Source organism: Ciona robusta, chromosome 3 (genome assembly GCF_009617815.1).
Source record: "Ciona robusta chromosome 3, ASM961781v2".
NCBI lineage: Eukaryota > Metazoa > Chordata > Ascidiacea > Phlebobranchia > Cionidae > Ciona > Ciona robusta.
The window spans coordinates 6131454-6156831 of NC_143237.1; the positions used below are offsets into that span (position 1 = coordinate 6131454).

Here is a 25378-nt window from a genome sequence, read left to right on the forward strand (position 1 = left end):
ACCCTACTGTACTACAAGCTTCAGCTTTCGCGGTAATGAAAACGCCAAGTTTGCTTATAAATTATCGAGTTATTACTCGCATAGAAATAACTACATCACGCAACAAGCAACACAAAACGCTCAGAGAATCCAGATTAGAAAAAAAAAACTTAAAAGCAGCATGCTTGCTTTTAACCAGTTTAGGAGCATTAAGTTTATAATATTACAGTCGTTAGAGCTCAGTTTCATACAAGATAAATGCCACTTAGAAAAATTAATGAATACGACATGTTATCTGTAAGAAGTGCAAAAGTGCAAGTTACTGGTAAATTTTTGAAAGTTATTTTGTTCAGTTGCTGTAACTAGCTTGGGAATTAATGTAAATTAGGTTTACCAAGGTTACAAAAAGTCCGTACCTACTAAATCGAAAATATACAATACTATTCGAAAAGCAGATTTTTTAGCAGCAGACAGTAGAAGCCTAGAGGGTATACATGGGTGTCAAAATTGCAAAAAAACTTTTATTTTTTTAGAATACGCGGAGAGATACCTCGCCTAGTTAGATATCTGCTTATATATGTATGTACATAAATAAATATGTAGCTTACTACATATAAATTGAAGCATTTTAAACAAAAAGCAACCCGAATCTTACAAGTTACCAACGAGTTGCTTAATTAGCAGAAAGAACTTATTCGAATGAAAAAAAAACAGACTTAATGTTGAAATATTAAACTAACATGCAGAGATAACACATCAGCCAAGATCAATTCTGCGATAATAGAGCAAGTAAGCCGTTCGTGAAGGGTTATGTCGTGTAACCTGAAATGAAATGTCAGCATACATAAGTTACATAGCTAATGTTTACATTAATAGTTAATATATTGGTAAACTAACGCATAGCTGTCTGTCTCGCATTTAAAATTGAAACATATTTTCTGCATGATATAAACTTGCTGACAGTAGCTTTTTATGTTTTTAATCTGTTCCATTTGATTCCTTTTATGTTTTTAATCTGTTCCATTTGATTCCTTTTTATAATTAAGTTCCATGACATGATTGACATCTATCATACAGTTTAAAATAAAAAAAATCTGAACAGACCATAATTTTAAATTTTGCATGTACCTAAATACTTATAATTTTTTTTAATTTTTTCTAAACCACTATTGATTACAGCTTTTGTCCAAAACAATATGTTTTATAATTATTATTGATAATGTTAAAGGGTAGGACTAGGAGCAACAGCAACCAAACAACATTTAGATAGTTGTACCACCATCTATCATGGGTGATTGGGAGTAATGTTAGAAGTGGCTTGGGTGATATCCCAACTTTAAAATATGGCATCGCATGTTTTAGCACCAAAGTCCTAAGCCTAAAATAGCCTTTACCCTGGTTGTACCACCATCTATCATGGGTGATTGGGAGTAATGTTAGAAGTGGCTTGGGTGATATCCCAACTTTAAAATATGGCATCGCATGTTTTAGCACCAAAGTCCTAAGCCTAAAATAGCCTTTACCCTGATTTTGAGTGTTTATACAAACACTAAGAGCAAATTTACTTGGCACACATTAATCAATGAGAGTACCCTATGTTTAACGCTTATCAGTGAAAAAGCATGTATTGCATTGCACCAGTTTTTCTCTATCTCTAAAATATGTTTAAAAAATTTTACATCAAAATATATTGGCAATGAGTTTTTCTTATAATTAACGCCTGGTAGTAAAAACACATTTTACCAATATATATTACACGTTTTTTATTCAATTTTTAATATACCACCTACCTCAGTGTGATGTACAGTCTTGATATTCTGGTCGTCGATACGAAGCCACGAACTTAACCCGATATGAAACACATCGGTTGTGTAGTGACCACCGGTTGCTTTCTCTCCATGGTGGTATACAACTGTGGGATTAATTTGGTATAAGCATACGACTTAAATTGGTGGACCAATATTGCCATAAAATACTGTAAAGGTCAAAATTTTTAGGGCTTACATTACAATTATAAGGATGTAATGTGTGGTGGTATTCAACTGTAAGGTCAATATGGTATAAGCATATGACTTAAAAATTATTTTAGTAGTGTTTGAAATGGTTAAGCTGATGAGCTCTGCCATCGCTATTTCATAAGAGCATGTAACTGCTGTTGAGTGAAACTCAGAACGAAACAGTTTGATAAATATATTTTAAAAGCACAGGTTTTAAAGTTAATTTAGCTTGAGAAGTTAAACAGATTTTTTGGAAAAGTTATTTATTGACCAGATTGATGAAGTGAATAAATTTCATATTGATCAGTTTCATCTTGGATATTATATATATTATCTAGTACAAGACTACATGATCACCCAAATGATTAAAAGTATGTATGAAATGTGGGTTAGCAAAACTAACCTGCAAACAGTTTGTACGTTCTCTGGTTTATGCTCAGCTTTCTTGCTGATTTGGAAAGCATTTCTAAAAAAACAAATAAAAACTTCACAATAATTTATAAAATGTTTTGTCCGCAACAAAGTATCATAAAAACCTTCAGATTATTAAAGGAAAAAGTTAAAAGCCAATTTAATACGGCTTAGGAGTCTTATAACAGTATTGTGACATGTATGCATTTAGTTAACTACAAGGCATTGCATAAGACTGCAAGTAGAAACCCGAGCAGTTACTTTTTATTATTATGGTTATCTTCCTATTACTGCTTGTTGTGATTTTTATTCTAAGTACACAGGATAACCTGGCTTTTGAGGATCATGCAAAAAAACAAGTGAATATTATAGAATAAGTGATCCTACCTTTCCCAATGACCATGTCAGTCTTATATTCAACTTTTTTGTCAACTTTTTTCAAGCCACCAGATTTGTCGTACACAAATCTTTTTAAATGTAGAATGAAGATTGGTGGTAAGCTTTCCAGTGTTTGTTGGCGTGACGCATCAGACTGGAATCATAGATTAAAAGCTGAATTTTTGTTTTTTTTTCGAATAAATATAAGTAGCAGTGAAAAAACATAAAATTATGGGGAGGGAGCAAAAAATGTATCAGTATTACATTACTCTCACATTTAATAATTTGTATCTTCATATATTTTTATGAATATTTATTGATTTGGGAGATGACCATCTTTCTGCCATTGAATATAACTGCCATAATTTTTTTCTATATATATATATATTTATAACTCATTTGTGCCATTTTACTGCCATACAGTTTAGCAAAGGGGAGAACTAGAACTTTATTTTAGGTATTAGAACTAACTTAGAAAATCTATTTTCTACAAAAGGAAGTTAAACAACAATTAAAAAACAAAACAATCCATTCTCCAAGACAAAAAGCATACAACAGTGACAACGCCACATCCTGCCTTAATAATGCTATTACAACACTTGCCTGTCCTTCCCCATCTGCAAGGAAACTTTCTTTGTCAGTGAGTGACATCAAAGCATCATCCACATTACATGCATGATCTGCAGGAACACTCAGCGGCAGTGAGAAGAACGGTTCGTAAGAAACAGAAACTTTTTGCCCGGGTCGAAAAACTGAAGTACATAGCTCTCCTCGGAACATATCTGATATCGGGGTTCTGTGGAAAATGTTTATTGTTTAACTTATGTAAGTATGTTGTAAAGGGATTTGGAAAGATGGTAATAATAGGGGTTATCCTGCCATGGAAAACCTGTTGAGAATAGTTGGGATATTTTACAGAACATATTTTAGTTATCACAGTGAAGAGTGGAAGATAATGATGAAAAAAAGAAATGCCCAATCACTTTAGTATTATTTCGCACTAGTCAATTTAATTGCCACCATAACAGCAGTTAAAAAAAATTCCGTTAAGGAAAATTCTTTCTTGATTGTGCTTTATCTTTTTTTTTCTGGCTGTGCCCTGGTTATATTATTATACCATTCTTTTTTATCTCATAAGTTTTGCTAAATTTTTTCAATGACCTGGGTTTTGTGGAATTCAAAAAATTGCTATCGAAAAGTTTTTGTTTCATAGACAAACTGTGTTCTGTGTCTCGTTATAAAACATTTGTGAAATCTGCCAGGTTTACAGGAAAAAAAAGGTTTTACAAGCTTAACCCCTACAAATTACAATAACAACGGACTTACACCAACTACTTATGTATACAGAAAACAAAATAGACTCCACTACTACGTTACAAATGTTACAGTGAATGCTATTGGTACAAACATGAAACATCACCTTGTATCATCAGCTCTTCGTGTAACGGCCGATTTATTCTTCTTGGTGGCCATGACTTCTTCCCATTCCTCCTTCTCTGCATCTCCGTTCATCAGTTCCTCTGATGTGGAGGACTGAAATAGGAGGTGGAAAGTGAAAACCTCAACACCATGGTTCAAATATACCTAGGACTTTAATGGGGATGAAAACGTGTATGGCCATAATGTTGATGCTACTGTGTATGGCCATAAGTGGCAAACCTGGGGGGGAAAGTAGACAGGCCTACACTTGAAATTTTTGCACTGCATTAATGAGTTTTCATAAAAAAGAGAGTCTAACAAACTATTACCGCTTCCCCAACACTGTGGCACAGTGATCACAGCACTAGCATCAAGACCAGAGGAAAGAGAATTTACATATGTGATAACTATTAACTAATTGGTAAAAAGCGTGTGAAACTGAACAGTTATTATAAAAGCTGAATTTGCTCCACCATGTGTGGATAAAAATAAGTTATATATATATATATACTTATTCACACAACTTATATAACAGGACAACCTATGTACATGGTAACTGATAAGATTTTTTGTAAGTTCAAAGCCTTTATTACCGAATCATCTTGCTCTGAGTGAGATTCCGGAGATTGTGAGTTTGCTGAGTCATTCAAATACGTGAACAGCTGAGTCATCTCTTCATGAAGTCCGTTCAATACACAAGACTGAAATTCTTCAGCATCTTCTTGACGACCCTGATGTGAAGAAAATGAGTAAAACATTGAAACTGTAAGATAATTACACAATTATTTATAGCAGAACATAAGCTTAGCATGTGTTTTTTAAAACTTGGCAAAATACTTTTTACATCCACTAAAAGACTGCATGTAGGTCAACAATCATAAAAAGTGCAGTAAATGCCAAATGACATTAAACAGATCAACTCGGGCTAGGGGTAATGTAAATATAAGTGTTTGAATAAGATAGTGTAGAGATATGGAGTTGTCAGACAAATACAACGTGTTACAGGTAATACCTTTTCTGATAGTGACGACTTTATAAGAGTAAGCATGTCGTAAATATATCGTGGCTCAAATGGAGGTCCGTGACGAACTTCTTTTGTTACAAATCCACGCTTTGTGGAAAGGGGTCGAAACTCAGAAGCGAGTTGCAAGCTGAGTTTAAAATGAATGTTATGAAACTTAGTTATTCTCACTTTGGGTAGCAAACCCGTTTTTATAATACAAGTGTCTTATTTCATACACCTTGTGCCTGCTTACGTGTTACCACAAATGTAACTTTGCATGTGATAATTTTAATAGAAAAAAAAATACTTTCAAGTTTTGTATGGTTGACAACCCACAAGGAAAAATTCCATCTAGGAAGGCTATTTACTATTACAGAAAATACACTTGTTTCAAATAATAATCTAGCAATCCACCACCATTTGCATGCATGTAATTTATAACGCATTGATTACAACCCTTGATTTGCGAGCATGCGGCAATTTGTGATAGAGGAAATCAATAATTAATTATACGATTGAGAGGCTTATTGTGGAGAAGTTTTGGTAGGTATGTTGTGGTTATTTATTAAATATATATCTATAATACTATAATTTTGACTTGTATATTAAACACTTTGTTTGCTATCACACATTTTAGGCTGTTTTGATAAATGGCCAATTCTGACCAAAATATCCTGAAATTTCTTAATGCATGACTTCACACATAAAGATTCTCAATTTTTTTACAAAAATAAATCATTTTTAATTTATCAGACATAAAATGAAGTCACTTACAAACTATCGATGATTGGTGAACAGGTCACTGTCTTCTGACTCAGCGGAGTAAATGTAGAAATACTTTTCAGAAACTGATAGAAAGGTGGGCACACCAGCAGCGCTTGTAATGTCTTTTATAAATTGGTTAAGGAAGTTATTCACCAGTAGATATCAATGTATATAAAGTACTTAGTGGATAATGGTGTAGCAACTTTAAATTTTCAAATGATACTGCATTGTGCATTGCGCTGGTGCTGGCATTGGGTTTATAAAATATAGTTAAATTTTAGTCTAAACTACAAATTAGTGAATATTTGTTGTATACATAAATAATACAAAATATTGTTTTCATATATAATATATAAATATATCAGCCTTTTATCCTTGATATTTTGTTAAGATTAAGGATACAGCGTTGATGTAGCACCAATTGCTAGTGTTGGTAAGTCCACGTGGTATGAATGCTTGTGGTTTGAATATTAACTCCATGTTGTGTAGCTCTTCTGTGGATGGATATAACAAAATGCAAACAGTATGTAGCTTACATATTCAAACGACTTTAGACTGTACTAAAAATCCTTAAATTCTTTTGATAAAAAATTTGTAAACAGTACAAGCTACAACCAACTGCAGCCCTGCAGACTTACGTCGGCAATCCGAAATTGCTGCCGGTTTTGCTGATGCTATTTAATAAACCGTCAACAATTGAGTGGTAATGGTAGAAGCTTGATTAACACATTTAAACTTTTAGTTTCGTTTATGTTGGTGGTTATAAAAGTTACAGTACAAAAGTTGTTTGTCACTTTTTACTCGTAAATACATCTGGTCGCCAAAATAAACGTTACACCACCGCCAAAAAGCAGATCCTAAGATTATGAAAAAGTCTACACCTGCAAGTTTAACGATCTTTCAGTGCGTCACAAGCGCTACTGTAACATAAACAATTACTGTTGGGCGTAATGGTTAATATAAAAGTTAAAACGTGATAAACGCGGACGTGCGTGTGTAATACACGATCTTGAAACTGGCATTTGTTTATTCCAGTCCAACAATAACTAATAATCCTTTCAGATTTGTACTTCAGCTTGTTAAACGCCTGATACGAGTTTAATATGTTTTTGTTTACGTTTTATGCATTTCACTCAGTCATCGGCAATATTGCAGACTTATTTTAAAAACTGTATTGACAAGTAGTTACCAGTGCACTCTTCAGTGAGCCTCCAAGGCTTCAGAAAAACCAATGGTGCTTATTACATAAACACATGATTACCTGCAATTCCCTTTGCATTTGGATCTTCACTTGGTTTCACAAGACACAATGAAGATTTTGCAGCAGAACCATTTCTTACAGGTTTCGCACTGTTTGCGTCTGACTTTTGTTTATCAGGTTCTGTGGCAGGAGTACTGTCTTGCGCATTGTTATTTTTACGAATAGGTAACTGTTTTTGTTTGGGCGCTGGAGCAGTGCTTTCACTGCTTCCATTTGTGTTCGCTGAACCACGAAACAGTCCAGCCCAGCTGGTAACTTGTTTTGGAGTAGATTGTTTCGTTTGTTCGGATTTTTGAGATAACATAATGTTCGAGTCTGGTGATTGTTTTTCAGATGTTGAAAGTTTTGTGTTGGTAGTCCTTTGGTTGGTGGAATCTCCATTGACAACATGGGTGTGATTTTCCACAGGTTTAGGATTTTTAGAGTCTGGAATACCATTCACATCCATGTGCACCGAACTTTTTTTATTGTTATTAATTTCAGAATATGTTATTGTATCCTTTGAAGGTACTTGTTTGTTTGCATCGTCATTCTCATTCCCACTGGAAGATTTGCGACGAATTATTTGTTTATTTACAGAAACAGGGTTTACTGCTTGTTGTTTCCCCTTTCGCTTTTCGGGAATTTTTAAATCTTCTTCTTCTTTGTATATAATCTCCTCTTTGGATATTTTTCCATTTACAACACAAGTGTCGTTTATTTTTTCACCCCCTCCGTTACATAACGGAGTGTTGGAGGGTGGTTCAGTCAAAGAAGCGTCATTTGACTTTACAATGACAGCATCTTGAACATGGTCTGTTGGTTTTTCAACACCAACTATATCCTCCGGGAAGCAAAATGATAACTGGTGTGTATCTAATAAAAATGACATATATTACTTACATGTATATACATACCAGGTGCCTAAGACCAAAATTCCGTTAAAAGACGATCCGCACAATATTTTTAATTCGGGAGAAAATGCCCGCACATGACATATGTAATAAATACTGCTGCATTAAACCTTAATAAATTACACAGAAAATCGGCGACAATTCGTGCAAAATAGAATATTTTAAATAAAGATCCACACAAAAAAAAATCCTCCGCCAAAAAAAATTTCCTCTGCCAAAAAAAATTTCCAATCTGGCAGATGACAATGGCCAAACTACAAACATTAAATAAAAATGTGCAGTAATTAAAACAAACCTTCTGGGGGCCAGGATGTAGGAAGCTGTGAAAACAAAAATAAATTTTAAACAGCGAAAGTTCCAATACATTGCGTAACATTACCTCCACACACTCATGGTGTTTGTAAATCTGTTGCAGCTTTACTTCAAAATCTCCGAACTAAAAAATGAATTATTTATAACAAGGTAATAAAGTGTGCCTACAGTTCTAGGAAAGCTTGACAACGTCAACTAGAACGAAATGAATCACAAAATGAAATCAAAAGGATATGTATTATAAAAAAATAAAGTCTATAGCCTATTAGCTGTCCAGCGCCGTAGCACAGTTGGACGTTGGTTAGCGCGCAAAGTTATTTGCTGCTGTCATTGTGAGCGAATGTGTCCTTAAGCAAAACACTTAACGGCACAGCTCCAACCCAGTGGTCATTAATAAGTTGTCAAAATTATCAGCCACACATAAAGAAAATGTAAAAATTCCATATAAAAACAATCACCCACAAAGTAATATACTTGGTAACTCGTAAGCTGGCACGAGGTGTATAAAACAGAACACCCGCGTTATAACGACTGTCATTTTCCAGAGATTAAAGTAAGGTACATTCATTCGTTCGTTCATTTATAGTTATGAAGTGTTATTGCACCTTTAATTAGAAACCTTATTTATGCATTGTATAAATATTATGAAGCACAGGGTATTGACTTACTTCTATCATAGTGGAGCTTAAATCCATTTATATGGTTAAACACTGAGTGTCATTTTAAAGGGAGTATTAAAATGTTATTGCTCTACAAAATTCCGATATTTTCTGTACAGATCTGTTCAACGATTTATATAAAATCCTGTGTTGTACAGAGAAAGGTTAGAAAAATAAGTTCTACTTGAAACTTTGCGCATTAAAAACACTTCTGCTGTCAATCCACTGCTCAACAAAAGTTAACTTTATTAGGGATAGCACACCTTCATTAAAACTGCAATGCGCATCATAATAAGCATAAAGCTTCGTCACTAAAGTATGTGTTGATTTATACAATAAGTTTTAAAACTTTACAAACAGTAAAACGTTTGATCTAAGCAGATACATGATACCAGTTCTAATTTTCTCGCGCACAACCGGCATTTTTTGCAGGCAACCACAGTCGCTACGCTTGAATGAAACCACAGCTGCCGAAAACACTGAACAACATGATCATTGACTAGCTCACACTCAAACAAACATTGATGTATTTTTGTCAATGTTTAAAGCACAGTAACACAACACAATTTAGTGTCTTTTTCATACAAAAAAGACTTAAACATATTACCATGATTTCAGATGACTTAGCAGCTGTTTTACGTTATATTCGCTCTCTTGTAGGACCAACTTTGATTTCCCAAATGCGTTTGCTTTATCGCGGTAACTTAATGGTTTTAGCGAATATTAACTTGGTAAAATGGAACGTACTTATTAACTGTCGGTAGAATTGAAGAACCCTTTTTGTACGTTGTCTGACCGCTAAACATAACTACTGACGAATAACCTCAATACCCCTACCCCCAACCAATAACCCCTAACCACAAACCTGTGACACTTTCCACCAGCGTAATATGAATGCAATGCGGCGTTCCGCTTGCTGCTGTTGTTGCTGAAGGTAGATGTTGTATATTGACTTCCGACGTTGCGTGCTCTTACACTAGACGCCTATAAGCTGTTCAATCTCGTTCTGACTGCTTTATTAAATAGCAGAGATGTTTGGTCCTTTTAACTTTTACTGTAACCACTTACGACTATAACTCGCACAGTATAAGTCGATAATAACTCTTACAACATAGCGAGAAACAAACTCTCAATAAATAGATAGCACTGAAAAGTGCTCAGCAGAACATGTATGTATGACGCACAATAGTGGTTGCTTAACGCTAACAATCCAGACAGTTTAGGTGTCGCGGGTTACTCTGAGTTAAAACACTTGAACATTCGTATTAATAGCGGGCCAAAGTGTGGAAATTAAGTGAAAAAGTTTCATAATCTCTATATATTGCGGTAACCTAGGCAATCCCGACTGTAATTTACCGGAGAACTCATAACTACAGTGCTCACTTTTAAGAGATTAATCTTTTTCGGGTATTATTTTTACAGTTTTCAGTTCAGAGCCGTATATAAACACTCTGACCATAAGGTATCATAACTTATTTTATAAACTAGATTTAACAATATTATGCTAAAATAGGCTAACTCAATGTTGATACGAGCATAAACCAATGACCATGCAAAATAACGCGGTTAGCGAGTTATCATATGACGAGTTAATGCGGATCGTTATTCGCATTAAATTTTTACCATGCAAAACGTGTATATGTAGTCTATTCATCGTATACTACCGGGTTTTCGCGGTGGTAACGCAACGGTTATTATATATGACCGTTTCGCCTGGGTTTTACGTCATTTCTGGCTCGCTATAAATGATGTTTAATTGTTTTGACGTATAGTTGCCCACCTAGAAACCTCACGGGTTATACGTTTTGAAGCGTAAGAGTATAGCCACGAAACCTCAATTTTCTGTTATTTTGGAAACTATAGTGGTACATTTAGATCATATTTGAGCACCCCTCTTATGGTTTCGTTGGCATGCCCCTTTTAAATTGTTCATTTCTTATTTTCTTTGTTTATTCTATCTTTTCTTTAACTAATTGTATCTGTAACAGAATACTCATAGTTTAAAGGTCACATGTATCCGACCGACGGCCATTATTATTATTATGGTGTATATACACGGCATGTTATCGTACCTGCTGGTAGAAAGGATTAATGCGGCGACCTGTTGTCCCGGAACAAATAATTTCGTTTGGTCCACATGGTTTAGTTTGTTGTACATTTCATGTTTGCTCGACATGACGAAATGTGTATAAGGTATGTCACAATCCGGTGTTCGCTATATAAAGATGGGAGTGAAATATTACACACGTTGTTGCCGTACTCTACGGTTTCTGGTACTAATACTAAATTACGCTATACTGTTTATAAGTTTTGGTATTTTTCATGAGAGCGAGGTAATGTTACAACAATACCAACATTGCAAACCTCACGAGTATTTAAAAAATACTTTGAGCATTGGAAATCAGAACGAAGTGATCATTTTAAATGTTTATGTGGGAATCATTTACTCTCTGACAATTTACAGATGGTACTCCACCGATATGACGCCATGAAATATTGTAATTGCTATGACGCGCGTGTTTCATTCACAAATATTTTAACAAAGGTGGTATTACCTTTCGTGACATTTTGAGTTATTAATATCGCTCTATATAGCCTACTTTATTGATGTAACCAACCGTTGTAGGCTATTACACAACCGAAACCCATGCAAGGGAGAAATCTAAACTGTTCTAGTATATACGTCACTTCCCTGTTTCTTGTTTGTTGCCCTGCGACCCCAAAATAGCGCTAGAAATTGGTAAAACACGATCAGGAAATGTGAATTTTAGGTGCTAACAGTATCCCATCTCCAACAGTACTATATATCCATTATATATTGGTATGGGGGACGATGGAACACCTTTAGCACAAAATATCTAAATATCCTGATCGTGTTTTAAACAATTAACAATGGTCTATGGTAGTCGTAGGGATATACGGTTATATAATTCTTTGTTTTTTTACTATTAAATGGGATGAGAAAAAAATGAAAGGTGTCTCATTTTTCACCCTACTATATCCATCACGCACTTAAAAATGTTAAAAATATACTTGTACATTAAATGGTATGGTTGATGTTATTTTGTAGCTTAATTGCATATTGTGTACTGTATGAGAAATTACAATCTTTAAGAGAAACGATTTTTTTTACCATAAACAACATTTAACTAATGACGCAATCTTATGTGGCGCACAGATACAAAACACTCGGAAATAAAAACGGTAAGATTTCAGGGGATTCCCCAGGTTACGCTGCGGACTTTCTCGTGCGGTGATGGTACGTACGTAGTTTAAAAGTAGGCACAGTAGTAGTAAAGCTACAAATTGAAAATATGAGGCTTTGGCGTTGGCCACAGTACAGTAGGTCAGTTTATAGTAAAAAAATAAACACTGTATAATTGTGAAAGAAGTTTAAGTGTGGTTTCTGCTTTTGTCGCAACTTCAGCCTATGTCTGTTGGAATCAAATTTTAATATAATTATCTGTTTTATCCAGTCGAGGCCAGAACTGCTGTGAGTTGTATATATAGGACCAGAACAATAAAAGTTATTTAAAGAATCTATAATCAGATGCTGGTCAACCCTGCTAATGATCCACCTGGTCAGAGGTCAACTTATATTAACCCAGGTATGTAAGCTGTTATTGGACTATACATGACATATAGTAAGAAGGGGAAATAAGGGCCACCTTATCATTGTATTTTCCCATTTCGTTGTAAACATAGAACATTCAAAGAATTTTTAAACCGTATCCTCACGATTTCCGTATAGGCCGTTGTTATTTGCTTAAAACACTTTCGGGATATTTGGATATTATGTGCTAAAGGTGTCACACATTTCTTTACCCCAATATATGTTGCAGTTAAATCAACTGTGTGACGTTGTGTTGTAACTTTTAAATCACTTGCTTTTAAACCACCCGCGCCTTGGCACCGTGGTGAGCGGATTAACTCGTAACGTATATAGTAGGGTGGGGGAAGATGGGACACCTTTTCGTTTGGTTTTCTCTTTTCATTTGGTAGTAAACAAAGAAAATTCATTGAATTATAAAACCATATCTTCACGACTTCCACAGACCGTTGTTAATTGTTTAAAACACAAACAGACTATTTGGATTTTATGTGTTAAAGGTGTCCCATCTTCCCCCATTCTACTATATGAAACAGAATACCCGTGTTATAACGACTGCTGTTGCCCCGCAACGCGAGGATAAAGCAAGTTACATTTATTCATGCGGGTCATACCGAGCATGATAGATCATGTACTGATATATAAGATATATACTTACAATACCTGTACCTTTAATGAGACACCGTGTCGTATGCTTTAATTTGTATTACGTTCGCGCTTCTCTCTCGCTGATCTGATTTACATTTATTGAATCACAGGTGATGTTCGCAGTGAATCGTATCGTTTGTCGACGTTTAGTGCATCGAGGTTTAACGGCCAGTTTTCTCGACTGGGTTCCAGAAATGGATTCTTCTACACAGGGTTTAGAGACAGGGTGAAATGTTTCAGGTTAGTTCGTGCAACGCTTACAACTTGCGATTGGAATTATTACTGGTATAACTACATAATTTATTTTGGATGTTATCATGATACTGTAGTAACTTTGGTAGAGCAGTCGGGCCTTTGTTATGTAACAGTCACGCCGTTAGTTTAATATTTTTTGTACTTCTACTGTTTTAAGCAATATAACATTTTTTATTTAAAAAGTGTTTTTTAAATTTTAAAACCAAATAAGTAAAATTTTTAATTTAAAACAGTACCAATACTTGTTTTAAGAAATATAATATGACAATATTATTAAAAAAATTCGTTTAGTTTACACAATCCATAAGGGCGTGTTGGAACGACTGTTCTGTCATAACTTCCCGTCTTTTCGCTTTCGTATACTTTTCCGATATTTATTACCGTGACCGAGGAGATAAAATAAAGTAATTAATTTATTCAGTTGTGGACAAAACGTTGAGCAACTCGGAGGAAACGAAGACCTAAGTAATCCAGGATGGCACAAACATAACTGTTTGATGCCGCGTGGTGGCGACCCTGATAATATACCGTGTAAGCTTCTTGTAAACGACAACGATTTTGTTATAATAAACAGCGTAAAAAGGTATTTTTTGCTGAATTGGAAAAAATGACTAATAAACGTTATAAGTATATACATGGCCTGCTCAATGTATTGAGTAGGCCATGGTATAACAAACAGACCAAAACCGTCGTTTTACTAAAGGTTTCCAAACAAAGTTTTCTGAAAAACGCATTTTACCAAATATTTTCTAAAAACCGATGGTCATCAAAACGTCATGAAATGCAAATGTCATCATTTTTTATATTTCTACAGTTTATCGGACTTCTACATCTGCTGCCTCTTGTGCTCCATCTGTTCACATGAACATATCAATACAACATCCACCTGCTGGAACAGCACAGCCAGCAGCAATGACCAGAGTTTCATCAACTACCAGTAACCAAAGCGTTTCCATAAATGTACAACATAACACTGTGTCGGCCTTGGAGCAAGTTTTCCCGTGTCATGAACCTATTAATCCACACATGCGAAGAGAAGCGAGTCGAATTCAGACATTTCGGGATCAAATGAATGTGTGGTCCTCAAACAATATTACCGCTTCCCCCGAACGGATGGCGGCTGCTGGTTTATTTTACATAGGTAAGTGATGATACCACAACTACCGTTGTGTGCGTGTGCTGGTTTCTAAGACATTTAAAGACAATATAGTAGGGTGGGGGGAAGACGAGACACCTTTAGCACCATGTTATCTAAATATCCTGATCGTGTTTTAAACATTTAATAACGGTCTATGGGATACGTAAGAATACAGTTTTATAATTCTTTGAATGTTCTTTGTTTACTACCAAATGGGGCAAGAAAATACAATGCGATGGTGTCCCATCTTCCCCACCCTTATATTGCTAAAACTCTTTTGCTATCACGATGTGTATAAAACAGAACATCCGTGTTATAACGACTGTCGTTTTGTGGCCACGCGAAGATAAAGAAAAGTTAACTTTATTCATGTTTTTACAAAAATAAAATATTTTATTTAACAGGACAAACGGACCGAGTGAAATGCTGGTATTGCAACGGTGGTCTTCAGAATTGGATTCCTAACGATGACCCATGGTTCGAACACGCAAAGTGGTTTCCAACGTAAGAGCACTTATTTATATTTAACGAATCGTTTTTTTGTGTGTTGCGCTAACAGCAGAAATAAAAAAAAACTGTACGTCCATAGCATATTGAAGTGTATTGATGTGATATGCTCATATATTTCGATAGATTTACCATATTTAAACGGAAAATTCTATGTCCAAACGAAATAAAGATTCCACTGTATACACTTAAACGCTTATATCGAGTAGGGTGGGAGGAGATCGACCTACCTTTAGTACATAATATCCAAATGTCATGAACGAGGTATGGGAGTCATGGATTTACGATTTTATAGCTTTTTTAACGTTTTTTTTACAACCAAAAGGAACTAAAAAAATAAAAAGGCGTTCCATCTTCTCCCACCCTATATACTATATAGTTTTAAAGTATTTTCAAATATTTTCTGTTTAATTACAAGATTTCTGTTTAATTTAGATTACAGTTAAATTTTATCCTTGCTTCCCCCAGGTGTGAATACGTCCTTCAGCAAAGAGGACCTGAATATGTTCATAATGTTTGTATGCAGTTTCCGAACTTGAGGCGTCCAGATTTGCCACTTCGAAATCTGCCATCCGTTGTCTCGGGACCCAGGTAATTCATGTAGGCAACGACATAGTTTTAGAACACTTGGTAAAAATTAAATAACTCTGGTGACGGGTTTTACAAATTAGAAAAGAGAAAAAAAAATATTAGAAAAAAAAAGTTTATTATTTTCAAACAATAAAAAGGAACAATTATAATTTTAAACGTTGCTAAATAATTTTATAATATTCTCATGTTTTAAATAACTTGTTTTGCTAATTGTATAAAAATGAAACAAAATTTCTGCAATCGGTGTATATTGGTATAGAATGCTGTGAATAAAACATTGGTGGTCTCTGATTTGCTGCTTTAACGACAAAAAATATCGTACAAAATAATTCAAAATACAATTTTTCGTTTTACATTCAACCACAACCAACTAGAAATACCTTCAACTTTGTATTTTTCAGTCACCAAACCCCTGGTGGCGGTTTATTCTACCATCAGTCGCCGCAAATAATTGACCCAAGAGAAGAGACACGGCGACGGAAAGCGAAGATCGACCGTGAGATGATTGCTTCACCGCTCGTGAACCAAGCAAGACAATTAGGATTTTCAAATCATCAGATTCGTTCAGCTATTACCAAGTGGGTGTTTGAGTATTATTTGTTGTGAGAATATGATACAGTGGGTTGGGGGAACTTGGGACGCCCCTTTATTCTGTTTTCTCGTTCTGTTTTGTAGTAAACAAAGAACATTCAATAAATTATACTACCGTTTCCTTACAACTACTATAGACCGTTGTTAATTGTCCACGATCAGGATGTTTGGAAATTATGGCTAAAGGTGCCCCGTCTTCTCCCACCGCACTAAATATACCATTTCGGATAACTAAAACAGCGAAGGGAAAGGAATTAGCAGCAAAACGACAGTATTTAAAACACGTTCCGGGTAAATACTATAAATGTGCCAAACAATAGCGTTGCTGCAAAACCCCATAGAGCAGTGTAAAATAACTCATTTTGAGTTGTTTTATATATACAGCAAATAATGAAAAAGTGGGGAAAAGTTTGCGTAAACATAATGTGTATTCTAAATACTAATGCGATTATTATATATAGGTCGTTCGAAGTAAGTGACAAGACATGTGAGAATATGGACGAACTTATAGATATAATTTCGAATCTACCGAACGATGACCATGATCAGGTACGAGGTTCAAACGAACAAACTACAAGTTACCAATACAGTTCAACCGCTACCCTCAGTCGTGCAGAAGAAATTCGCGCGATTGAAGAATCAAAAATCTGCAAAGTTTGCAGGAACGCTAATGCATGTATTGTACTTTTACCGTGCGGTCATCTCAGCGTGTGTCAAGGCTGCAGTGTCAATATAGAGCGGTGTCCAATATGCAGAACGTTTACGCGGGAAAAGCTGCTCACTTACCTGGTTTAAAACTTTTAAATCATTCTTAGTTTTATAATTACCGACATACGTGGCTGGTAAACTGGGATGAGGTGCCTGAACACTCGTGATATAACGACTGTCGTTTTCCGGCCACGCGAGGGTATACAGCAAGTTATACTATTCTGTATATAGTCATTTTTTACGTTTTGTTTTTTATTTGTGACTTAAAAAAATCAGGTGCTTGCAATAAATATTCCTCGTACCAAATTCCTTTCAATATATAATCCTGCGCTTTCACTATATATTCCTACAACACTGTAGATGTAAATATATACACACGTTAAAAAAAATCTACCCAAAAACGTCTCATTAATCGAAAATGGTAATTTACGCATTGATGCTAATTATTTTTATGGCAAAAAAGAAGTTACTATTTCTACATTAATGGGAACCTCAAACTGTATATATGTCCTATGCAAAACGATGGCTTGAAGGTATAATGTTCTATTTTGTAATAATTACCATCATATTTAATTAATAAATTGCTCGGAAAATTAGGAATACGGAATTGGTTGGCAAACTTAAAAACAATTCAGCGTGAAACATAGACTTGTATACAGGCGTTTTTTTTTCTTTATTTCCAAGTATACGACCCTTGGCTTACACATTCCATTCCCAAGCGTGCAAAGAAGGTTAGGCTGACTTCTTCGAGTGTATGAGACCGATTTTAGTTTGACCTATGAATATAGCGTATGCTGCATAGAAGACATTTTGTTTCATTTCAAAATATGTCCCTTATTTTGGCTGACACAAAAGCGGGCAGCTAAAAAAACAGGAAATGGAGAAAAAATAGAAGATATGCAATAAATTACGAAAAACCTCAACATCATTTCGACAAGGTACAATCGAAGGTAAGAAAATAAAATGTATCAAACCATTCTACAGCAGTCGTTTTTGAGACAATTTAGTTTTTTCTACCCTATATTAAAAAATAACGAATGTTGATATTTAATTATAAGTATCTCCAAACAAAGTTGTGGGTTAAAAGTTTTGGTTCTTATTATTATCACGTTTATTTTATTTTATTAGAACTTTTATTTAATCTATTTACTATTTTATGGCTACGGTGTATTGAAACGATATATAGTAGCGTGGGGGAAGATGGGACACCTTTAGCACATAATATCCAAGTATCCTGATCACGTTTTAAACAATTAACGGTGGTCTATGGGCGTCGTGAGGATATAGTTTTATAATTCTTTGAAAGTTCTTCGTTTACTACTAAATGGGACGAGAAAATAGAGCTAAAAAGTGTCCTATCTTCCCCCACCCTACTGTATAGTAGAATTGGATGAGACACGTTTTCATTCTATTTTCGTTCCATTTGGTAGTAAACAAAGAAGATTCAAAATATTATAAAACTGCTTATCTGTGATATAATAGGAGGGGGGAGATGGGACACCGTTAGCACATATAATATCCAAATATCCCGATCGTGTTTTAAACAATCAAATATCCCGATCGTGTTTTAAAAAGCAGCGGTCTATGGGAGACGTGACCATACGATTTAATATTTGTTTAAATGTTCTTTGTTTACTACCAAATAAGACGAGAAAATAGAATGAAAACATGTCCCATCTTCCCCCAACTAACTGTATTATGTGCTAAAGGTTTCCCATCTTCCTCATCCTACTATATATATATATATATATATATAAATATATATATATATCCATTAAACAAAAATTAATCAGCAATAATGAGCATTTTGTATTACTTTTAGACACCTATGTAACGATTTTGTACATCGAATTTGTGTGTCAATTAAAGAAGAAGTAAGCCAACCGTGAACACTTAACCGTAAGTAAAGAATCTTTATCTCTAACTTTTTCTCAACCATTCACTTTTTATTTCGGATTATCTAATCTTTGAGCGTACAACAGGCAATGTATAGGTATATAATGTATCAGTATATTACCGGGATCTATTGTATGCGTATAACAAATGGGTAGCCTATGCTGGGTATATACAACTAGGTTCAGATATTACCCACTACTGATCAGAAATATAGTGGACGTTTAAAATGAAACATATTTGGGATTTACATCATTTGGAAATCGCTCACTGTCATCTGAAATACTCCTCCCTTTTGATAGCGAGCTATTTATCATTTCCCCAATGTTAACCCCCTAAACTAAGTACAGGAATGTTAACGATCGGTTACTATAAACGATAGCCTATGTTAAAAATGTACATAGGTTAGATCATGGGGAGTTTTTACAGGACGGGGTTCTATTTTATAAACGCAAATTTATTGGCTGTCACAGCAGGAGGTATCGTGGACAAAGTGCCAGAATCCTTACTGTGACCGAGGTTACAATTTGCTGCTTGGGGCATTTATCAAAGTAAGTTTCGGCCTTCGTTGTGTTGATAAATTGATATATAGTGAGATAGGGAAAGATGGGAACCTTTTCATCTTGTATATTTGTCACATTTGGTGGTAAACAAAAACATTCAAAGAATTATAAAAATGTATCCTCACGACTACCATAGACCGCTGTTAAGTGTTTAAAACACGATCAAGATATTTGGACATTATTTGCTAAATTTGTCCCGTCTTTCCCCACCCTACTATAATAGTGTACATAAAACTAGGAAGGAGATTCATCAAACAATTCATCCTAGGAACTTTAAAAGGCAGACTTTTATCAGCTTCTATATACAGATAAAAAAATATACATACGCCCATATAGCTATAACCTACTTTAATATTGATTATAGTAGGGCATAATGCAACTAGTTGTAAATCAAATCGAATAAAACGAGTCAGGGCCTATATACCGACAGTAATAACCCGGAAAGGTGTACTCCCCCTGGCCTAGAGTATACCTGTGTGCTTACCCAGCGGTTTATTCGATAACCAGAATTACGGAGCGTTTGCGTAGCCCCGGTAGAAGTATTGCGCAAGTTGTACAAATAACATCAAACTTCTATCTCAATAAATCAGACCCTGTGTGTGGAAATACATCTGGGAAATTTTTTCTGGGAGGTCAAGCATCGGGAACTTTATATGTTGGGATTTTGTTTTCGGGTAAGTTATTTGTCGGGAAGGGAATGTTACTGTCAAAAATTTTGAAAGATTACGTACAAAAAAATTTTAACTAAACTTTTGTACAGTATATATAGTACGATGGGGCGAGATGGGACACCTTTTTATTCCTATTTTCTCACCTTACTTAGTAGTAAACAAAAACATTCAAAGAAGTATAAAACTATATTCTCACGACTCCAATAGACCGCTGTTAGTGGTTTAAAACGCGATTAGGATATTTGGATATTAAATGGTAAAGGTGTCCCGTCTTTATCTATTCTACTACCATAAAAACGGTTTTTACATATACACTCATCATAATCATTGCTAGAAACGTTCATGGCGTTTTGTTTACGTTTGTGATTTAGTAAAATGGAAGTTTTGTCTTTTATTCGATCTTATTGGGAACTTGCGTTTGAGTTGGTATGTTTCTGGTAGTACTGTACGCCACTAGGGGAAGTACCAGCTTCAAACGCCGGTTCCAATTGTCAACGAACAAATTCCACGATGTAAACATTGAATTGCACATTAAACATCGAAAAAGCGTTAACTGAAAAACAGTCATTGTAATATAAATCAACATAAGTCTGATACCGACCTTTAAGTTTTTGCGTAGGTGTCAAAATTTAACTAAGTCCAAATTTAACTTAAGTTTTTTTTAAATAAACGTACACCATTCACTTGTAGATCATTTATTAAGCTCATCTATTTTTGGCAGTCGATGATTGGAATATATTTTGTTCAAATTAGCAGTGTGGACCCATTGGGAGGTGTTTTATTTGAGAAGCTTGTGTTTTTCATTGAATAATATCGCTCGAAGATTGTTAAACTTGGTTTGATTATAGACAAGTAATGGTAGGGTGGGGTAAGATTTGAAACGTTTTCGTTTTTTTTTTTACTGTTCGGTAGAAAACAAGGAATACTTAAAGTTATATTGTTAAGCGTTATAAATTAACATGAGGTATAATGTGCTAAGATATCCCATCTTACCCCGCGGTACTTTAAGCCGGTGTACCCTTTAAGCTATTTTATTATTAAAATTAATTTCTAAACCTATTATACTTAAAAACAAATATATTTTATGGTCGAATATTTTTATTGCTAATGTATTAAATGCGAGACTACGACTGTACCTATAATGTGGTAAAACGAGTAGGTCGCTGCATAAGACTCCGTAGTCTCACAAGTCGTCGTGGCCGAGTGGTTAAGGCGACAGACTAGAAATCTGTTGGGCTCTGCCCGCACAGGTTCGAATCCTGTCGGCGACGTAACTTTTTGCATTTCTTATGGATTCATAAGAAACAAGTATAGGGATTAAACGCAAATCTTTTTTTAATTAGTATAGCCCCTTTTATATTAAAACGCGGAATTTACCCTTTAACGTTTGTAATCCCTTGGCTTAGCCCATACTTTACAACTGGTCCTTGCAGTTTAGAAGAAATATAGCGGTACACCTACCGTGTTCCCAATTTCAAACATCGGGTTTCAATATTTTAAAATCAATTTTACGCAAGATCGCCCTTTACGAAGGCCTCTATAGCATATACCTATCACCTCAGTATTCTATGCCCATATACCTAACTTAATAAGGTAAACGTCACGATCGGCAACAGAGTATACAAATCAAATGCGCATCATTTTTTTATTTTCATGGTTTTAAACTCAAAATAATACCATTTATAGCAGTGCAAATTAACACGTCAGTCACTAAACGTCTCTGGGAATTAATTGCATTCTGAAAAATAAAAGTAGGATTAAAATACCTTTATAGTTTATGTGGCTGGCGTTGGTGGAAAGCCACTACGGCACGACAAGCCCCCAGCCAATGGTAGTGGGTTTCTACTTAGGTGAGAAACCCTTGCGGGATGTTACTGTCCACGCAGGTTAAAGAAACCCCCATAGACAAAAATGGTACAACGAATGCACATACACATGTGCACGACAACAACGACAAAAAGACAAAAATGATACAACGAGGTGCAAATATAAAAAGTGCCACAAACATGCAACAAACACAACAGCTCAGTCATATCCAAAAATGGGGGGTCCTTAATTTATGCGAACATAATCAATGAAACATCTTTAAAGAAAATATGGTTCAAATCCTGAAGGATAATCAGCTGCAGTGTACAAATCATTAAATGTCCGGCCACAAGGAGTCGAAGCCAATAACGGCTCCGCATGTCCCAATCACCTGACAAGTCGCCACGTTGGTACCGCGATACTCTCGTCGCATCTTACACGCAATATAATATCGTTCGGATGTTAAGCACCGCTTCGACCATCACGAAACTGCGTTAGGTTGTTACGAACCGCACTAGTAGTGATCTAAATAATCGAGCGTAGCATCACTGTACCGTTAGTGACCTAAATGAGTGAGCGTAGCATCACAGTACCGGTAGTGACCTAAAACTAGCGTAGCATCACTGGCGGCGACGTCTACGCAACAACCCAACAGTAACGTAACTCAGTCTAGAACCGTGACTTAACCGCACCGAACGCTGGGCCTTGAAGACCCATCGACGTATAGCGTAATTGTAACGTGGCCAGCGTCACAATTAGGCCTTTGTAGAAAAATAGCAACATTTTAACGAGGACAATTAATTAACAAAAAAATGAGGGATATTAAATTTAAGTTTTATCTGCGTGTGTATTATAATGCGCGTGGATATTACTCAAGTATTTGTGTACCAACATGCCGTTCTTATCAAGTGATTAGGAAAATGCAGAATCGCTAAAGAGTTCGACCTTTGCAGACGAAACACATAATGACGTGTACAACAACAAAATCCGATCCAGCAAGATGTTTGCCATAGTTTCATTGAACATATTTCAGTGACATGCAAAATGCACTAAAGTAGTGACTGACAAAAAGGCTGGCCACATTAGGTCCAGCAAAAATGAGAGACAAACACAAATCCGGCAACACTGTAAGAGTGCTCCAGCAACCACACCCCAACAACACAACTCCTAAGCCTAAGCAAAACCTCAAACCAGCTTTTTTTCGTCGTCTTCGTCTCTGCTCTTCGTCTGCAAAACAAATGTAAATGTAATGTAAATTAAGTTGGGGTAAAAAGGTCCAAGTCTTCTATCGTCCCATTTCGTAAAAAAAGAAGATGGGACACCCTTAGCATATAATATCCAAAAACATTGATCGTGTTTTGAACAACTATAATAACGGCTATATATATTTGTAATGTAAATTAAGTTGGGGTAAAAAGGTCCAAGTCTTCTATCGTCCCATTTCGTAAAAAAAGAAGATGGGACACCCTTAGCATATAATATCCAAAAACCTTGATCATGTTTTGAACAACTATAATAACGGCTATATATATTTGTTTTAAATTCTAGAATATACGCCGGGCTTTCTGTAACAATAAAATAGTTAAATGTTGGAATATTTATGACGTCACAATTACCTTTTTCCTTATTTGCAGTTTGTCTTCTGGATCCTCTGTGACGTCACATACCAGGTTCTAAATATTTAAAAAATGTTGTTTCAAATAATAAAGATTGTGACGAAACCAAACAACTTACGAAGTGGGTTCTTCTGTTGCGTCATCACCACTTCGTGACGTCACATCTCTGATGTCATCTAGAAAATAACAGGTGTACGTAATAATGCCTATTGTGATTTATACTTTACCAAATCTTGATCTTCATGCTCCATTTCTAGCTAACAGCACGAATATATTTTAGATTAAACTTAACATGAAAGTATACGTAATGTGCCTTGCGACGACGCAAAGCGCGCATGGGGCCCCATGAAACAATGTCGCGAAAAGCAAGCGCATACGAGAAACCGCAATGGGACGTCGCAAACGTGTGGTCTTGAGCGTGAATCTGACTATGACGTAATAATCGCGAGCGATGGCGAAGCGGGTATGACGCGATGTCATACAAAAGTATTGTGACGTAACGTAGCGATTATGTAAACCGATGTCACGTCGCAAGTGACGTCTGTTGTGACAAAATTAACAACCGTAGCGAATTTCCTGAAATAAGTTTGTTAAATATTAAAGTAGATATAACAGATAAACTAAGAATATCATTCGCAAGGCACAATACTAAAATTGTTTAATACAATAGGTATACACATATGTATGTAATATTCATAAATACTCACATTCTAGTGTAAGTACATTAAATAACTAGTTTATATTTAAGCAAAACTAAATAAAATATAGTTTATAATTAAGCAAGAACAAACAGTAGCAATAATACTTAACTTCAACGCTTGTAGAAGAAACAAATATAATCCCGAACTGAGTAAATCCAAAGTGTGCAACTTTGTCGCTGCTTCATTCAAACTGCCTTGTACAGTTGCAACGAGTTGTAAGGACGACGATTTACATGCCCGGGGAATCAATGAAAAGCGGGAGACTGCGGCCAATCAAAATCATTGGCGCGATTGGTTTAAATTCCTTTAACTTTAGTACTGTATAATTGAGCACGTAAGTGGCCTTGTATGTAATCTTTTTCGTCGAACAGTTGTTCGTGTACTTTGCGATGTTTTTTTCACATATTGTAATTTTGCATTTTTGCATTTATTGTTAATCTCTTGATTTAAATGAAATCATAATATATATTCAAAAACTTATAATTTCTTTTCTTAGAATAATTTCTTAGACTTAAAACCACATATAATTAGCAAGTGATTAACGATTACGTTTCTGTTTGCTCAAAAGCACTGAAGCTGGCAAACTGCACCGAAAAAATAAATCAATTAACAAGAGGCGTCCATTGGAACAACTTTCACTCGTCCAGCTCAACAAAATTAACTACGGTAAACAATACACACAACTGGAAACTAAGTGGTAAACCAATCAACGTTCAGGCATGGCAGGAAATCAAGGGCAGATTTCAACAATGGCGTTAATTTAGGGTGGCAGGCACTTTTCCGACTGTGACGCATCTCTAACAATTTTCTAGTTCGAGCTTTATTCAAATAGAAATAGAGAAAGGTTAAAACTGGAAACTCAACTTTTCGCTTTAAAGCGCTAAAACCTAAATATACCTTAGACCTTTATTAAACGTTTGCACTCGACACATTATTTCCAACCGAAGGGGTTTGGTACTTCTGGTTTGTTTTTGACCGAGCTTAGTCGACCATGGTAGTTAAA

At 35.3% G+C, this 25378-nt stretch overlaps 2 protein-coding genes, 1 long non-coding RNA gene and 1 other non-coding gene across 4 annotated transcripts; 2 read left to right on the top strand and 2 right to left on the bottom strand.

The window, feature by feature from the left end:
- Positions 1-49: 49 nt before the first annotated feature.
- On the bottom strand, positions 50-9251 carry LOC149738586 (ubiquitin carboxyl-terminal hydrolase 10-like). The gene is made up of 14 exons (XM_089875108.1): positions 9087-9251; positions 8486-8542; positions 8402-8426; positions 7214-8068; positions 6355-6446; positions 5962-6074; positions 5197-5335; positions 4778-4915; positions 4186-4298; positions 3369-3561; positions 2775-2919; positions 2380-2442; positions 1770-1891; positions 50-801 (listed from the first exon to the last, which is right to left on the bottom strand). The coding sequence occupies exons 1-14, from the start codon at positions 9111-9113 to the stop codon at positions 736-738; spliced, it is 2148 nt and encodes a 715-aa protein (XP_089731234.1). The 5' UTR covers positions 9114-9251; the 3' UTR covers positions 50-735.
- A 3258-nt stretch (positions 9252-12509) lies between these two features.
- LOC149738587 (baculoviral IAP repeat-containing protein 7-A-like) lies at positions 12510-17721 on the top strand. Its single transcript, XM_089875110.1, has 8 exons — positions 12510-12685; positions 13446-13575; positions 14012-14121; positions 14405-14731; positions 15133-15232; positions 15704-15826; positions 16228-16404; positions 16879-17721. Exons 1-8 carry the CDS (start codon positions 12628-12630, stop codon positions 17210-17212), a joined length of 1359 nt encoding a protein of 452 aa, XP_089731236.1. The 5' UTR covers positions 12510-12627; the 3' UTR covers positions 17213-17721.
- A 3208-nt stretch (positions 17722-20929) lies between these two features.
- On the bottom strand, positions 20930-24603 carry LOC149738588 (uncharacterized). Its single transcript, XR_016384641.1, has 3 exons — positions 23793-24603; positions 23675-23731; positions 20930-23285 (listed from the first exon to the last, which is right to left on the bottom strand). It is a non-coding gene; the product is annotated as an uncharacterized LOC149738588 (long non-coding RNA).
- Trnas-aga (transfer RNA serine (anticodon AGA)) lies at positions 21442-21523 on the top strand. Its single transcript has one exon. It is a non-coding gene; the product is annotated as a tRNA-Ser (tRNA).
- Positions 24604-25378: the final 775 nt, after the last annotated feature.

Coding starts and splice junctions, on each gene's coding strand:
- LOC149738586 (XM_089875108.1), bottom strand. CDS start 9,113: ATGGATTTAAGCTCCACTATGATAGAA. Junction 8,427..8,485: donor AACACCATGAGTGTGTGGAG/GTAATGTTACGC, acceptor TTGTTTTCACAG/CTTCCTACATCCTGGCCCCC. Junction 2,920..3,368: donor TTGCAGATGGGGAAGGACAG/GCAAGTGTTGTA, acceptor CTATGATTCCAG/TCTGATGCGTCACGCCAACA.
- LOC149738587 (XM_089875110.1), top strand. CDS start 12,628: ATGCTGGTCAACCCTGCTAATGATCCACCTGGTCAGAGGTCAACTTAT. Junction 14,122..14,404: donor CGACCCTGATAATATACCGT/GTAAGCTTCTTG, acceptor ATATTTCTACAG/TTTATCGGACTTCTACATCT. Junction 14,732..15,132: donor TGCTGGTTTATTTTACATAG/GTAAGTGATGAT, acceptor TTTATTTAACAG/GACAAACGGACCGAGTGAAA.